The 18,517-nt window shown below is 38.0% G+C and overlaps 1 protein-coding gene across 1 annotated transcript in view; it reads right to left on the bottom strand.

Annotated features, from left to right (window-relative positions):
• AIF (Apoptosis inducing factor) overlaps positions 1–18,517 on the bottom strand; it is a 65,188-nt gene that overhangs the window by 11,565 nt on the left and 35,106 nt on the right. The window contains exons 5-7 of the mRNA XM_076178480.1: positions 15,686–15,792; positions 961–1,091; positions 550–725 (exon numbers count right to left, since the gene is read on the bottom strand). Of these exons, the coding sequence (XP_076034595.1) occupies positions 550–725; positions 961–1,091; positions 15,686–15,792 (414 nt within the window). The remainder of the gene's footprint in view (positions 1–549; positions 726–960; positions 1,092–15,685; positions 15,793–18,517) is intronic.

Genomic DNA, 18,517 nt, shown 5'->3' with positions numbered 1-18,517 from the left:
AATAAAACACACATATATATATATACATATATATATCTATCTATCATTGCGCCTTCCCTATATCTCTATTTACTCCTATCTTTAGCACTCTTCTCCCTCCTCCTCCACACACTTGTGCATTGAAGGCCTGCTTCAACATGGTAATGCACCAAAGATTTCTGTTGCAGGCAGAGTAAATAAAATACATACATACATATATATATATATCATTGTGCCTTCCCTATATCTCCATTTACTCCTATCTTTAGCACTCTTCTCCTTCCTCCTCCACACACTTGTTGTGCATTGAAGGCCTGCTTCAACATGGTAATGCACCAAAGATTTCTGTTGCAGACACAGTCAAGTGATTTCATAAAGTGTGAACTCGGAACAATATATAGGGATCTAAATCAACAGATTGATAAAGTTCAGCTCTCAGATACAATTCTTAACTGTGGCCACTACAAAATTATTTATCACCATGCTGAAGGGGTGAAATTAATTCATTATCTGTTCATTATAATCTTAATATTAATGGGAAAGAAACCTAAATCTTAATGATGCTCCTACCAGTAGCAATAAGGCACTTGTCATAAGTGATTTCTGTTCCATCATCCAAGTATGCTCTATTCATCATGACATCTAGCCGAACAACAGACCTGCCCTTCAGGATTGAGATGCCACCATTTTCACGGGTACCAAGCTGGTCCATGGGAGTGAAGTAATCTTCATGCTCAAAGTATATACTGTCAGAATACAATAAATATTATTACTGTATATATGTATGTGGTGTGTGTGTGTATATTCTCAACATACATATAAGAATAAAATCCTCAAACTAAATTCTCAATGTATTGCCATAACTGCAATAGGACACACATATCAAAAGCTATTTTTCCATTTATAAGAGATGTACTGAATCAAGTAAAAACTATTTAACTGCGAGTGTGCATTATAAATTGTGTCAAACCATTTACTTACCTACGCTCTTTCCCGTTCCACTGCTTGAAGCGCAGTTTGGTGGCAGCTTCTGGATCATCACTGTACCACAGCTCTTTACTAAGTGGTGGGCGCATGTATGGGTTCTCTCCCTCTTCTGACACCATAACCACCTTAAAAAACAAAAACCTTTTTGTAGACATAACAAACACATAAATGTACAAACATACACAAGTCACAGAAAAGGCTGAAATTCATATATACTTTAACATACACTCACCAGATTTCATATGCAATGAGCAAAATCTTGTGATCCAAATGTCGGTCAATATTTTAAAATTACCACACTGAATGGACAGTGAGCAACAATACCAGAGCACTGAAACCGTGAATGCCAGAACTATACACGAGTTCAAGAATAAACTGGATGTGGAGAGATACGAAAATGGGTCACAACGAGCATAGCTCCCGTCCCTTAAAATAGAACTAGGTAAATACTGTTGCAATCCTCAAACACCCATTGTGTATACTTACACTGAGCCAAGTTTTCACTTGGATTTTAGTATACATTTTACTCATCATGATTTTAATGATCTACAGTACATTAACATGATGGAAGGAACAAGCTGTAACACCAGCTCTCTGTATGTATGTGGTGTGTGTGTGTGTATATATATATATATATATATATATATATATATGAAATGTACATGGGGAGAACGTGGCAGGAAAGGGATGAGTGGAGGTGGAGGTAGAATGTAGATCAAGAGAAGTAAATGCCTTGGGGGATTGAAAAGTGTAATGAGAAATAAACATTTGGGAATGGATGCTAAGAGGAGGTTGTATGAAGGATTGACTGTGCCAACAGTACTGTATGGGGCAGAAACATGGAACATAAGAGAGGAAGAGACGAGGAGTTTGAATGTGTTTGAGATGAAATGCCTGAGAAGTATGGTAGGGGTTACTAGGTTGGATAGAGTGAGAAATGAGGAGGTGAGGAAAGCAGGGATGGAAATGGAGTTGGGAGATAGGGTTGATGAAAGTATTGGGATGGTTTGGACACATGGAAAGAATGAGTTAACAAAGATTAGTAAAAGAGGTGTGGAAGACAGGCATCCAAGGATGATATAGTAAAAGGGGCATTGAGAAAGAGGGGAATGTCTATTGAGGAAGGGAGAAGACAAAAGATAGGATTGAATGGAGAATGGTAGTGTATGGATGATGCTGTGATACAAGGAAGGGAGTGGGTGGGGGATGAGGGGGGTGAGGTAGTATGTGTGAATGATATTTTGATGTAGCCCGAAGGGATTTCCCCCCGTCTTCTCATTTCTGCATGAGGGGATAGAGAGGGAGAGAGAGAGAGGGGGAGGGGTTGTCAAAGTGGCCTTGCCATTGATGTGCTGTGTCTTGCTACATTATTTCTGACTCAAGGCAGTGGGCAAGATGCAGGGATGACCTGTCACCTTGGAGGAACCAAGATAAGAGGGAGGGAGGGTGGGTTAATGGGAGTGGAATATGTGGGGATGGAATGGTTGAAGTGGATTTTAGGCCTTTGTTTTTTTTTGCCACCTCCCTTGTATGGGGGAAAAAGCCATTGGTATGTGTGTGTGTGTGTGTGTGTGTATATATATATGTATATACACCTAGGTCAAACCACTCTCTCCATTTTTAGTTCTTACACAGGCTGTACTACTCTCATAAAAACTCTTAACTGCTCTCAACAGCTTTTCTTCTATCCCATACATCTGCAATACCTCCCAAAATGCCTTCCTTTCTACCCTGTCATAAGCCTTTTCCAAATCCATAAAGGCCCAAAAAACATCCTTACCTTCTCCTAAAGCTTTCTCACATATCTGCCTTACCACAAAAACCTGATCCACACAAACCCCACCCGTCCTAAACCCACACTGTTCCTCACCAATTACTCCCTCTGTTCCTCTCCTAATTCTCTTAATCAAAACCCTCCAATAAGCCATCCCAACTACACTCATACTGAAACTACTATTACTAAACTCACACTTGTCCCCTTTTCCCTTGTAAAGTGAAACTATACAAGCACATCTCCAGTCCTCCAGCACTCTACCCTCTTTTAGACAAACATTAAACAACACCACCAGTCAGTCCACAATCACTGTACCTCCTTTTTATAGATACTCCGGATGACACATCTAACCCAGGTGCCTTACCTGCTCTCATCATTTCAATAATTGCTTTCACCTCATCCTTCCATATTTCTCCTCCATTTTACTTACTCATCACTGTCATTTTCTTAGTGCTTCCCACTGCAACTACCTTTCCCTCCCTATCCTCCTTCAGATTTAGCAACTCTCTTCCATTATCATCTCTCCATCTGCACCTTCTACCTTTTCTCTTAATTTCTTTCCAAAACATCTTTCTATTACTTTCAAATTTTTCTGTTATACTTTTACTCCATTTCACATGTGCTCTCCTCTTAGCCTCCTTTATCTTATGTTTTACTTCTCTTTTCTTTGTACCTCACATGATTCTCTCATCCTATTTTGTAACCAATCTGCGAATGCTTGCTTCTTCTCTTCTGCAACCTTCTTTGTTTCATCATCCCACCAATCACTACCCTTCCTTGTTCTACACACCAACTTTGCACACCTTGTGACTCCCTCCTTGAACCACCCCCATTCCTCTTCCACTCCTAGTTCTACTCTATCCTTCACTCCCTTACATTCCTCTCAGCTTTTTATACTCCTCCTTTTCTTTCTTATTTAAGAAGCTTACTCTATGGACCTCCCTACCTTCTGTCCTTTTCCTCTTTCTCCATCTATCCTACACCAAAAAATCATCTGATATTCCCCCACTCTTTCCCCTTTGAACATGTACATCCAAAACCCTTCCCATTCTCCTGGTTACCACTGTGTAGTCCATTAAAGCCCTATCTACCACCCTTCCATCCACCACCTTCTTTCATGTGTACTTATGCTTGACTGTCTGTCTCAGCATCTTGGAAAGCATGTGAGAGAGGTCAAATTAGGAACCGTGAGGTATTGTAAATCCGGCCTTTCTTCACTTAAAATCAGGCAGAGAAAAAGTGAAGATGGGCTGGATTTATGATACCTTGTGGTTCCTAACTTGCCCTCTCCCACATGCTTTCCAAGATGCTGAGACAGACAGGATTTATCATAAATGACACAGGAAAGAAAATAGGACACTTAATCACAAATAACAAAACCAAGACGAACAGTGACAATAGCATCATCTACAAAATTCCCTGTAATAGATACAACAGTGCATACTATGGTGAAACATACAGAGAACAACAGACTGAAGAAACACAAAGCGGACATTAGACACCACCGAGAGAGAAAGAGTTAAAAAAAAAAAAAAAAATATATATATATATATATATATATATATATTACTCTAGTTAACCACATAAACACAGAGGGACACCTACCAATGGAAAATAATTTAATTTACAAAAACACAAACGAGAATTGACGATTTGAAATGGACAAAATCCACCTCGACAATTGCCATCCAAGAATGGCTTCCCAGACCATCCCCAACTCTAAATAGATACCTTATCGATTTTTCTTATACCGTGCTACCATATTCCTTTTTTCACATGCTATCAAATCATGCATCCTCCATTATTTCTTTGCTCCTTCACTTAGTATTTTTATAATTTTCATTATTAACATAATTATCACATTATTCTATTACCATTATTGTTATTATTCTCTTTTTTATCATTGTTATTATTACCATTATATTATTAATTTTTATTATTGTTACTATTATTATAATTTTCATTGTTTTTATCATATTTTTTACTTTACCATTCCTCTTATCATTATTGCTAGCATTATCAGTATTATTGCATTATTACAATATCATTGCATTTGTTTATCATTACAAGAAATATGTAATGTCCACACTTGTCGCCAACTCTGGCAACATGAAGAGGTAGGGAGGCACCCCTCATGTTTAAATCCCCACAGCTCATTTGTACACCATTCTGTTGAAAAAGCATACCTGCAAAACTAGTCAGGAATAAACTCAGACTAAGAATCCTGTGTTTCCTACTCCACTTATATCATATTATATATATATATATATATATATATATATATGTACACACACACACAGGGTGTTCGGAATAAATTTGATAATTCTTTTATCTTCTGTCATTCCAGAACCATTTGAAGGATTTAAAAGCTGTACAGTGCAATGGATAGCTGATTTTGTGCACTATTGGTGGGTATGAGAGCTAGAGAGCATTGATGACTGGAAAGCATCAGAATATTGGAAGTGTGATCTGCATCATGATGATTTGTGCTGGATTAACAAATTTGGAAATCTTATTTACAGCTCAGTGCTCCTTGAATACCATGAAGGCCATGAGATGCGAGCTGGAGAATTGTGACCAAGATGTGGAAGCAGTGGCTGGCAGGATCATAGCAGGCATTCTAATTCTGTCTGCACAACAAAATTTGTTGAGAGGAGAGAGATGGGCATCAGAGTGGTGACTATAAAGAAGGCACTGAGCAAGGATCTTCGCTACTCCTCATACAAAAGGTGCAAGGGTCAATTATTCACTGCCAAGGCCCATGGGAACCACCTTATGAAAGCCAAGAAACTCCTCAACAAGGTCAAACACCCAGTCCAACCAGGGATGCTCTGGTTTTTCTCAGATGAGAAGAACTTCTGTCAGGACCAGTTGCACAATTTGCAAAACAGGTGGCTAGCCTACAGTCCACACGAAGTCCTGTGCTTCATGAAGACCAAGTTCCCTCAAAATGTGATGGTCTTTTAGTGCATTTCCAGCGAAGGCCATGTCATGCCACCCCACATCTTTGAAGAGGGACTCAGACTCGCCTCAGATGGCTATATTGAGTTGATGTCCACTGTTGTCAAGTACTGGGTGGAGAGGGTGGCTGTGGGAAGAACATACATGTGGCAGCAGGACTCAGCTCTGTGTCACACCCCGGGAAAACCCAGAAGTGGCTGTTCGAAAACTTCTGCGACTTCACCTATCCCATCATCTGGCCCCCCCAGCTTGCCCGATTACAACCCCATGGACTATTATGTGTGGGGTGCAGTTGATAAAGTCAACAATCATACCACCTGCAACACCAAGGATGAGCTGATTGGCAGGATCAAACTGGTGTTCAGGCATCTCTCCAAGGACACTGTGAAAGTTGCATGTTGCAGGTTCAATTCCTGCCTGGAGGCCGTGGTGGAAGCTCAGGGCGGCTTCTTTGAGTGAGGTATATTTGGCAAAGATCCTCTAAGAGATGCACTTTGAATTTTGAGAATACATCAATTTTTGGCCAAGATATGATGTTTTTCTTTCCTTTCCGAAAGTGTCAAATTTATCCCGAAGACCCTGTATATACATACATACATATATATATATATATATATATATATATATATATACATACACACACACACAAACACACAACACTGTGGGCACCCAGAACAAAGAAGAAAATTAGAAAGAATCCAAAGAGCAACAAAAATGGCACCCACACTGGCGAATCTGACATATGAACAAAGATTGGAGAAACTACATCTGTCAACACTGGAACAGCGACGAGAAAGCGGTAATTTATTGACCATTTACAGAATTATGAAAGGGATGGAAATCCTCGATTGAGATGACTTATTAAAGTAGGACAGAAGAGAAACAAGAGGATTAAAGTGGGACAGAAGAGAAACAAGAGGACACAAAAAGAAACTAAAGAAGGACACTTATAGAAGAAACCTGAAAAAAATAGCTTCCCACAGAGAGTGATTAATGTCTGGAACAAACTGAACTGAGAAACAGTGAATGCCAAAACTATACACAATTTTAAGAATAAACTGGATGCGGAGAGATACGAAAACGGGTCACTACGAGCATAGCTCTTGTCCAGTAAAATACAACTAGGTAAATACAAGTTCTAAATCTATGAAAGCCCAGAAGACATCCTTACCTTGTGTCAAAAACTCGTATCTGTCTTGCTACAAAATCTTGATCTACAGTACGCACTCTTACTCTTCTAAACCTACACTGCTCTTCCCTAATTATTCCCTCGGCTGCCTCCCTAATCCTCTCAATCAACTTCCTATACTATACAACTAGCAGACTGATTAATCTACAACTACTGTAATCATACTTGTACTCCTCCACCTTGTATAATAGAATTATATTTGCATTATACCAATTCAGACGTTTCTTCCCCTTAGACCTGGGCTTCTCCACCTGTTTTATCACACCCCAAACTTATGTGCTGCTGTTCCATAGCCTCCTGGAGAGCACTCCAACACTGAATAGTATCACTGCACCCTCTAACACTGTTTTCTGTTTGTAGCCCCTACTCTGAAATTCTGGGGGCCCCAAAAAGGCCAAGTACTCCATGTCAAGAACCAATGCTTTGGACACATTAAAAAAATCTCACCAGCTATTCCACTGTAACTACACCCTTTGTCATACATTGCTATTCCAGGTGTCTCACCAGGTCTTATTTTTTCTTTAATGCTCTTTTGTATTGCCTCTTCCACTACAGCATAGCCTTATTATGCAATACAATAAAAAATAAACAAGGTCTATGATGAGTATCTGTCTGTAGTGGTCCTGCAATATGGACAGTAGAGCTGCATTCTTTCCAAACCCATCACCTTCTACACCTCCAGCCCTAAGGGGGCCAACATCCATTCTCTGGACTTGCAGGAGACCCACAACTCCTATGTAACTAGCGTCAGACACTGGGATGGGTGTCACTCAAGTAAAGGGTATTGTATAGTAAGGTGAAAGTGGGGAAGTGTAGGATGTGTTCTGCATCTTCTGTATGGTGACATCTGGAGCAATTAAACTTATTCTGTATTGGTACTCTTCCAATACTAGGTAGCTTAAATGCACTTATGCCAATACAATTCTTGCTTGTCATAGAAGGATTTTCTTTGTTGGCCTGATGTCTGGGAATTCATGGAGTTTGTGAACAGTCTTGGAGCCTTTTTTGTGACCTATATATGTGTTTTTCTATGGAAATACTGCGAAGTATTGGTGGTGTGTTTTAGATGTCTGAGTAGTATGATATCGAGTTTTCTTTTCTGTTTAGCTGATTCTGACCCGTCATCCAGGAGGAGCCAAGATAAGAGGGAGGGAAGGGGGTGGATGGGAGTGGAGTATGTGGGGATGGAATGGGTGGGAGTGGTTTTAGTCTTTATGCCTTTGTTTTATGGCTACTTCCCTTGTAAGGGGGGAAAAGCCTTTGGTATATGTATGTATAGTTCTGCTACTGTTATGTGATGGGAGGGATGAATGGAGTTGCAAGTTCTTGTGTTGAACTGTGCTTATAATTTTCATGCGTTGATCTATTTTGGTTTCCGTGTGTTGATGTTCTTAATGATATCTCTCCTAAATGAGGTTCTTAGGCTGTATTGTATACTGTAATTAGTACTTCTTTCTCATGGCCTACAAGAGACATAGAGCAAGGTACTGATAGATTAACTGATCACTTGACAACCCTGCAGCCCCATTGCATCTGTCAATTGTCCTCGTGTATTCTGCCAGTTTCAATTCACCAGCACTTCATCCTCTGTGGAGAATATTGTGCAAATACCAAGAAATAATTGAGGTTCATGGTGCTAAGCTATGGGAGTGCTGATACATCATGTCAAAATTTGAGCATGGTACCAAGTATTCAATTTGGAAAGAAGTCCTATTTCTTGTACGAAATGATGGGGAGAAGACAGAGGTATTGGAGTTGATTCTCTAAAATGAGGTATTTACCTAATTGTATATTATGAGAAGGGGAGCTATGCTTGTGGTGTTCTGTCTTTGTATCTCAGTGTCTAGGTTGCTCTTAAATTCGTGTATAGTTTTTGCACACACTATTGTTTTATCCAGTTTGTTCTAGATATCACCACTTTTTTTTCAGGTCTCTTCTATAACTATCCTTTTTGAGTTTATCATGTCCCCAATTATTCTAATGTCCTCTCTATCAAGGACTTCTGTGCCTTTCATGATTCTGTAAATGGTCAGCAGGTCACCTTTCTCTTTGTTCCAAAGTCGGTAATTTCAATTAAGCCAGTCTCTCCTCGTATGACAGCCATTTTTGTGGCTGCTCCCTGGATTCGTTCAATTTTCTTTATATTATTTTTGGTACAGGGTGACTATAGTGTTGCTGCATACTCCAGTCTAGGCCTTATTAGTGTGACTAGTATTTTTTTTACCATTTCTTCATCTAAATAGGTAAAAACCACCTTTATTGATCTTAGCAAGTTGTAAGATTCTCCAACAATTTTTGTTTATCTGTTTATCAGGAGCATGTTGTTTGAGATAATTACTCCCAGGCCTTTTTCAGATCCCACTTTCTTTCCTTTATTCCAATTTTATATTGTCCTGATATATATATATATATTTTTTAATACTTTTTTCTGAACTCCATTATGCTACATTTCTTTGTTGAAATCTACTCACTCTAGAATCCATTTCCAAACCTTGTTTAGGTCCCTCTGTAATGATTCACAATCTATTTCAGTATTCACTTTCCTCAGCAATTTAGCATCATCTGCAAAAAAGCTCTTGTAACAATCCACATCACCCATATCATTCATATAAAGTTCAATACTTTTCTGAGCACTACTCTAATTTTTCTGCCGTGCAAGAAGTCCTCCATTCAGTTTAGTAATTTACCTTGTATTCCTCCAATGTTTTCATTTTTTTTTTTTTTTACAATTTTGTTTGTGGTACTTTGCCAAAGGCTTTTTATAAGTCTAGGTAAGCACAATCAGCCCATCCATCCCTTTCTTGTATTATGTCTATTAGTCTTGAGTAGACTAGGGGTGAATGGAAAATGGTTGTATATGGATAATGTTGTGATGCATGAGGAGGAATGGGTGGGGATGGGGGGTGAGGTAGTATGTGCGAGCAAAATTTGATGCAGCCTGAAGGGATTTCTCCCCGTCTTCTCCTTTTCTGCATGAGGGGACGGAGAGGGGGGTCGCCGATTTAATGAAGCGGCCTTTCTGTGGATGTGCTGTGTCTTGCGACACTCCTTCTGACCCAGGGCAGTGGACAAGATACGGGGATGACCAGTCATCCAGGAGGTGCCAAGATAAGAGGGAGGGTAGAGGATGGAGGGGAGTGGAGTCTATTGGGGATGGAATGGCTGGGAATGATTTTTATGCCTCTGTTTTTTGGCTACCTCCCTTGTAAGGGGGAAAAGCCTTCAGTATATGTATGTAGAAACAGATTAAGTTTGTGGCACATGATTTTCCATGTCTGAATCCAAGCTGTCTCGGGTTTATTATATTGTTTTCTTCCAGGTGTTTAATCCATCTATTCTTGATAATTTTTTCACAAATTTTGGCTACAGTGCTTGTAAGGGAGACTCGTCTGTAATTTGTTGGTTTTTCTGTTTCCTCCTTTATATAATGGTACAATATTGGCTTTTTTCAGTCCTTTGGTATTTTTCTTGAGTGAACAACTTATGCTATATATTTTGTCCATTAATTCTTCTTTACATTGTAATTCTGTCTGGGCCATGTGGTTTCCTGACATCAAGGTTCGTTAGTTGATCCATTATTTCTTTTTGTGTTATTGTTATTTCCTTCATGGGGGGTGATCGTACTTCAATTCCTTCATCCCAATGCTGTGGTTTTTCTCTAGTGAAAACAGACTTGAAGTGGTTGTTCATGACTTCAGCCATGTCTAAATCTTCTGTATATTCTATATTTCTGTGGCGTAGTTTCACCATTTCCTATATATTCTTGAGTTTACCATTCACATATCTGTAGAATAGTTTGGGTTGATCTTCACATTTTTCTATGATGTATTTTTTGTAGTTTCTTTTTCCCTCTCTGTGCACTTTTACATTTTCATTTCTATGGTTGACATATATTTGCCACATTCTATTTCCCCCCCCCATATTTTCCAAGCTTCATCTCTTCTTGCACCTCCCTGCACCTTCAGTTGAACCAGCATTTAATGTAAACCTTTTTCCTGTTTCTGTCTTTGTAAGGTATTCATTCACTCCTTTATTATAAATTTTCATTAAAATCATCCATTTCTTTTCCACTCCTGTCTCTTCTTTGAAAAAGTTTTCCCAATTTGTATTTTGAAAGAATTTCTTAAGTTTCCCAAAGTCCATTTTGTAGTACATCAGTCTTCCTCTTTTAGTATGTAGTAACTTTTTCCAAATGGTGTCTTGTATTCAATTTTACCCACTATTTCAAGTTCTGTTGTAAATACTAAATCTAATCTTGATGGTTCTTCATTACTTCTATATCTGGTATTTTCTTTTAACCATTGTGTCATTGTATGTTTTATAGTCATGTCAAGTAATACATTTCCCCATAGATCATCTATGTCTTTCACTGTCATCTCTTCCCAACAGATTTCCTTGCAGTTAAAATCTCCCATAAGTACCAGGTTACCTCCGTCCTTCAGCCTCTTGTTTAATGAATGCCTTGTACCTTCTAACATTTTTGCATGCTTGCCCCCTTTCCAAGCAACCATTTTTGGGAGCAAATACATCGCCACAAACTTTCTACTTTTAATGTCGCTCTCTTCAACAATTATCATGATCATTTCCACACTGTTTTTACCCACTGTTGTGGACCCCTTAATTTCGTCTCCACAATTCCCATTATATCTGGTTTTTCTTCTGACAGGTAATCATTTAGTTCACTCAATCCTGAGATTTCATCTATATTAGTATAGGCAACTTTTTTTTCCTTCTCCATCCTGTTTTCTTTTCCTTTCATTTCACTTACCTTGGTGTACTATTTTCTCAGCCTCATGTCTAAGACTCTCCAATAGAATTCCTCAATTTTGGTGTCCATTCTTTTCGCATTTTTTTTTCTTTAGCTTCATCTCCTAGTGTCTGCTCTCTTTCTCTTTCCTAATCATTTCTCTTATCTATATATTGTTGTAATGTTCACTCTTTGCTAACTTACCTGATTTTGCCAGTATGTCTTCTACCATTTGTGATTTTAGTTTTATCTTTAGGGGTCAACTTCTTTCTTTAGAATATTGTATTGTCCCATTCTATATACTTCCACTTTCTTTTTCTACTTTATGATCATTGTCTTGTACTTCATTTAGAATTGTTTTTGCAATTTTTCTTCTTTTTCTCTAAGTACCTAACCACACCATGTTTTTCCTTTAGTCCATATACTACAATACACTTTTTTCTATCCAGTTTCTCTTACCCAATTTGCTTTTTCTTTGATTACTTGAATAACTGTGTCCTTTGAATTTTCCTACATCTGTTGTTGTACTACTACTTTAAAAGCTATCTCTTCGTTTTCCGTTTCCATTTCATTTCTTAATCTTCTGCAAATTTTCCTCACCTAAGTTTTCTTCAATTCTTTCAGACATTGCCTGTATTTTTTGATTTACTTAATCTCACTATTGGTAGTACCATTGTTTTCCATCTTTTCATTTTCGCATTTAACCTCAACTAGTTCTTTTTTTTTTAATTCACTTTCATGATTCTGTTGACTTCAAAATAGTTTTCCCCTAAAATCACAATCTCTTTCCTTAGTTCAATGAATTCTCTCCCCCAAGATTTTCTATTTATATTCAACTCCTTTTCCAAGTCTATGATTTGACTCAATTTTTTTTTTTTTCATACTTACCAAAGCCAGAAAATAGGTTACTGCAGTATAATCTACCAAATCCCCTTAAGGTTTCAAAGCCTCTATTTGCATTTAGTTTTGGTACAATGCCTCCAGAGCTCTGTATTTATGTCAACATTCGAATCAAAATTGTCACCATTTTTCCCTGATCTGCCTGGATTCCCTTGCTTTTCCTTACTAGACACTTTCAACACTGCACAGAGATAATTTTGGGCATTTTCATCTTATTCAGCAGCCTACGGAACTCTAGTTGACAACTCTGTGTTTTTTTGTGAGTGCAAGTGTAGCAAGATTTGTTTGAGGGCAAAGGTGTAAAAGTAGGTAGTTGTGATGAAGAATTGTGTAAATAAAACATTGAACTAAAATGCATGATACAGATTGAAGAAAACTATTACAGAAGGTGGGAAGACCCTCTTTAGTCATAAGATAGCCATAGGGGAGAATAATAACCTGTTCTTAAGTGCATCAATACTGTTTCAAATCACAAGGCCATAAGCATACGAGGTTTATCTTAGTGGTGTGGCAGTCGTTCCTGTCAGCAGTTTGGTACAAGTTCTATAATGTAAACTGAAGGATGTGGAAAAAGTCTGATGAATATTAGCAGAAGCATCTTAGAGGACCAAAGCATTATTCCAAACTGCCTTAAAGAAGAAAAGAAAAGGCAAAGGAGAAAGAGGAGAGTGGGAGATTAGGATGACCCAGGAGTAGATTTTGTGGATTATTTGGTTGCAGGAATGGAGGGCTAAAGTGCTTTCAGAATACTCTATGAGAATATATAGGATGAAGGGTGTATGAATATTGTGTATGGTGGAGAAATTGGCATTAAGTATTGTAGTAAAGGCTAAGTGAAGGGAATGGGATCTAGATGTGCATAGGGTAGATAATGTTGCATAACTCACTCTAGTTGAAGGAGCAGTATAATATCAATATCAGAGGAATGAGAGGATATGTGGGAGAGATTCTTGTTAGATAATGTCTCATGGTATTTGGTTTTTGAGCAGCATGTCTAAAGCAAAGCAGGGGCATACAGGAAAGCTATGTTTAAGGCACCTATGTAAAGTGAGCAGAATGGATCTTTGAAGAGGGCTGCTCAATCATGCAGGCCACTACCAAATTGTACTATCCACTTGGTCCACTACAAGGTATGTAAGCTGTAACTAAGGGCTTCCATTATGATTCAATTTTCTGTCCTCATAGTGCTCCAACTCCAGAGGACTGGGTTAGTAAGGGGAGAATGAATTATCATTTGACAGCTGGAGTTAAATCTTGACAGTGACTACACTATTTCACACACTTAGCATCATCTTTTCAGGGGGAATCAATCCAAGGGGGTACAGTATGGATGGAGGAAGACCTAACCCTGCTTTTAGTGACCTTGGTGGCAGGGGTAGCTCAAGGCTATTTATGGGACTTTTTCTAGATCCTTTTTCCATGCACTGTATGTTGAGAGGAGTGGACCCTGAAGAGGGCTACTCAATCATGCAGGCTGCTGCTTTGTTGTATTGTCCCCCTCAGTTCCAGTTTAGGGTGATCAGTAGCCTGCACCTTCTACTGTGTGGGTTGTGGCTTGAGGCAAGAGATTATCTCCTGCCCTACTGTTACACACAACTGCCAGAGGCCTGGATTATTAACAGGAATACTGAAATTGCCATTAAATAGCTGGAGGAAAGTTCTGACTGACTGAATACACTGTCAGTCTCAGTCACTACCTCACACTTAAAAACATAAGACAGAGACTACAAGGACCATAAGGCCTACACTAGGCAGTTCTATGTCCACTATCACCTGTCATCTCCATCCGTAAAGTTGTCCGTTTCTTAAAACAACTGATAGTTTCAGTGCTCACTATATGGTTACTAAGTCTATTCTATTTGTTGACCACTATTAATAAACCAGTTCTTGCCTATTTCCTTCTTAAATCTAAATTTGTCCAATTTAAATACATTACTGCAAGTCCTGCCCTGGTTTCTTAATATGATGACCTTGTTTGCATCACCCTTGTTAAAGCCTTTGACCACTTGAACACCTCCAATAGATCACCCTGTACTCTGCATCTCTCCAGAGAATGCAAGTTAAGGTGTCTAAGCCTGTCCTTGTAAGGTAATTTCTGAGCCCATGTATCCTTTTGGTCATTCTTCTTTGTAATGATTCTAGTGAATTGATATCCATTCTATAGGATGGAGACCAAAATTGTACTGCATAGTCAGGGACGAGTCTAAATAATGCCAGATAGTCTTGTTACATTACTTCTGACCCAGGGGAGTGGGAGAGATGCAGGAATGATCCATTATCCAGGAGGAGCCAAGAAAAGAGGGAGGGAGGGGTGGTGAATGGGGGTGGAGTATGTGGAGATGAAATGGGTGGAAGTGGATTTATGCCTTTGACTTTGGCTACCTCCATTGTAAGGGGGAAAAAAGCCATTGGTATTAATTTTACATCTATACTGAACTCAAACTTCAAAACTTGCAATTAATTGGGTTACAGCCTGTGATGTTGTACTGTGGACAACCTCCACTTCAATAAGGAACCTTAGGTGACACCCTTGGGCTGAGGTTGCTCTCTTTTCTGCCACATGGATATGACTGTTTTCACTGAGACATGCATTGGCATGCCTGAATGGACATACATAAGTGTAGAGTGGCTGCGGTAGGAAGTTGTTTGACTAGCTTTGTTTAAGTATTGTCTGTTTAAGGCATCAGTCTAAGTGCATACATAAAATTCCACATGTGAAGAACCACCAGTGGGATATAAAACAGAGGGAAGACATTTTTTTTTTTTTGTCTATCAAGACATCTTCAGGGTATTGTGAATGGCGCCATCTTCAATGGTACCCTGAAGATGTATTACATGATAAAATATTTTGGTTTTCCATCAATTCTATTTCCCAGTCATTCTTTACACATTTCTACATTGTGATTTGTGTTGCATAAAATTCCATATATAGCATGGCAACCACTTTTGTATCCACCTCATCATTTGAACTTTGGTCATTTGTACACAAAGCAAGAACCATACCCCCAAGCCAACCTTGCAGAAAAGGATTTAAACATGAACCTTGTAAAAATACTCCATTTCTATCTAACAAAGTTTTGATCAAATAATGTCTTGTCTGGTCAAAAATATCTCAAATCTATCTACTTTAGCCAAAAGTTTGCTTTACCTTTGCTTTAGCATCACGTGCTTTGATGGATCTAAAAGCGGCAACAGCTGCTGTTCCTGCACCAATGATGAGATATGGCACATGCTCTATGGCAGGCACTGCCATGGCTGCAAATATACACCGCAATGTACAATGATAATGAATTATTTGAGCTAGTAACAAAAAAATATGGATACATACGTAAAATTGTAATGAAACATATCAAAATCTATTCAAATAAAAATGGTATTCATTAAAATCTTGTTACTTGTGTATCTGAACTGTTAGAATATCTAAATTTTCTCAAAGTTCAACTATTTATGATTACAAATTGTGTATTTGTTAAGAAAATGAAAATATAATGGAAAAAAGTAAAGTTTAAAACAACAAAAATTAAAAACAGAACACACAAAACTCTCAACATAAAACATTTATGACAAATTAAAAAGGCAATCCACAGCAGGAAGCTATTAGAATCGCCTGCACTGCTACAATGCAGCACAACCCAACATAAGCAAAATTGCTTGTACGTGGTGAATACACAATATGGGAAAAAAATATATTGCTCATGAAATCTCCAAGTTTGTTACTAGATACCTTAAAATTATTTTTTTTTATTTGAAAGTGCACATCTAGCCTCACTCCTCTCTTGCACTCTTTCTTTCTGTAAGTGTGTGTGTGTTATTTGTGATCAACATTTTGTAATCTCACAAATGAGAGCTTATTTTGCATGGCCTGGTCTGTGGGTAATGCAGAGAAGTAACATCCCCCCCCCCCGTCATCTCTTTGCCAAATGGAGAGGGCATTGGCTTGTCGTACTGTAATATTTTTGACACACTGGATGGGGTCTATCCCTGATTTAACAAGCCATAAGTGAGAACATTTGTTTGTCTAATGATATTATACATGAAAAGAGTTATGCTCATGGGATTCTGTGGGGGCAATGTAAGATGGTGTTCAACATTCTCAATGCAACATTTATCATTATTCTAAACTATTCCACAAGCTGACATATCTGTATAGGTCACTGTTCTTTTTTCATATCTTTTCAAACATGTAGTCTTTTTTAGCATGTTCCAATGATTGCAGGATTCACTCATATCCCATACCAAGAGATCTTGTCAGTTTTATCCACTCTCTTTCTTGACCTAAACATTGGTCATGTCACCTTTTCCTTCTTTTGATATGAAATCCAATACATTTCTCCTCTCCTTGTTTGGTTTATATGCTAAATTAAGGATCAATTTCACTGTTGTTTTTGTTTTGCATTCTCTTAATCTTGTTTATATCCTTCATTGTATGTGCAAACCAGACCAGCATTATATATTCTGATCTGATGCACATATACATATTGGACAACTAAGGCAACATTACACAACTTTGACACATCCCCACACTCACCTTAATTACCTCCATCCCTGACCTTCACATGTGCCCTACTATTCATGTAAAATTTTAATTAATCAATCCCACACTGATACAACACAGACAACAGTCCAAAGTTTCTTTCCAGAAATATCTATGGAAAGGCCCAAAGACCACTGTCAGCCATGGTGGGCCTGTGGGTTTTCCACTTGGTGAAACTTGAGGCAACTATTAATCAATTAATTCACAACTGACAACTATCACTCTCCTGAATGAGAGTTCAAAGCTCATATAGTGACCAATCTGTATGAAATGCAGTGACCTAAGAAACATGCACCACATCCTCTAGCTCAAAGAAGGTAACAAATTGCGATAAGTGAAATGTTCAAGTCCTGAGCAGGGAGCAATCTTGGGTCTGTGCTGTTTGTAAGCCCATAATGCTAATCACTACACCAGTAAGCCACATGTAGAGGTGTGTGTGTGTGTGTGTGTGTGTGTGTGTTCATAACATTCATTTACATGTATACTTTTCATCTCCAGCTCTTTCTTCTGTGAATGACTTACAATGCACCCATCATGGTTTGGTTATCAAGCTCCCAAACCAAAAGTTGAGATGGAACCAATTCATCTCAACACCTAATCAAAAGTATGTGATTAGGTGAAACTGTTGAAACATATATATATATATATATATATATATATATATAAATATTGTCCATACCAGGGTGACTACAATATACTTCCTCTTTTTCTGAACAAGTTACTTTTACATGAAATATAATCTCAGTTCCAGCACTGTTAGGGCAGCCTTTGTAAAGACAAAAAACATTCATAAAAACTGTCTTTTAAACAAAATGCTTGCCAGTTATCTATGAAAATCCAACACTGAAACTGAAGTTAAATGTTGAACAATTTTTGCTTATTACAATGAATTTACAATAATTTCTTTTACTTGCTCTCATTTTGAAGCCTTGCAGATCTCATTCTTTTAAAAATTAGTCATTATTATGAATTAACATTACAGGTGTCAGCAATGAGGTGTTGGAAACAATATATAGTTTAAGATATGGTGTCTGCTTTAAAATAGACTGGTTATAGAATGTGTTTGCTCACTTAAAACAATAAATAAATAAATAAATAAATTTGTCTTCAAAGCATATGTGTAATACAAATTTTAACAATACATTACAAACCATACAAAATTTGGTAGGCAATGTGTCACTGACAAACCATATGAAAATTACCCTCGAGTTCAATCATATTTGATTAAAAATATACACACATTCTAGTAAAAACAAGTGCTTATGAATTTTGAATCCAGGAAGAAAAATTTCCTGATACATTCAAGTCCCAAAGCCATACACACCCTACACACCAGCTAAATGCTCACGTAATCCCCTTCACTACAAGTGACAATTACAAGAACAACATACCACAGGATTATGACAATGTTGCACACTTCATTAATGACCCACGGGAAATTACATT

The sequence above is a fragment of the Oratosquilla oratoria genome, chromosome 41, assembly GCF_046742065.1.
Source record: "Oratosquilla oratoria isolate Oo_2021 chromosome 41, ASM4674206v1, whole genome shotgun sequence".
In the NCBI taxonomy this organism is placed as follows: domain Eukaryota; kingdom Metazoa; phylum Arthropoda; class Malacostraca; order Stomatopoda; family Squillidae; genus Oratosquilla; species Oratosquilla oratoria.
This window is presented reverse-complemented; position numbering and strand designations above follow the sequence as displayed.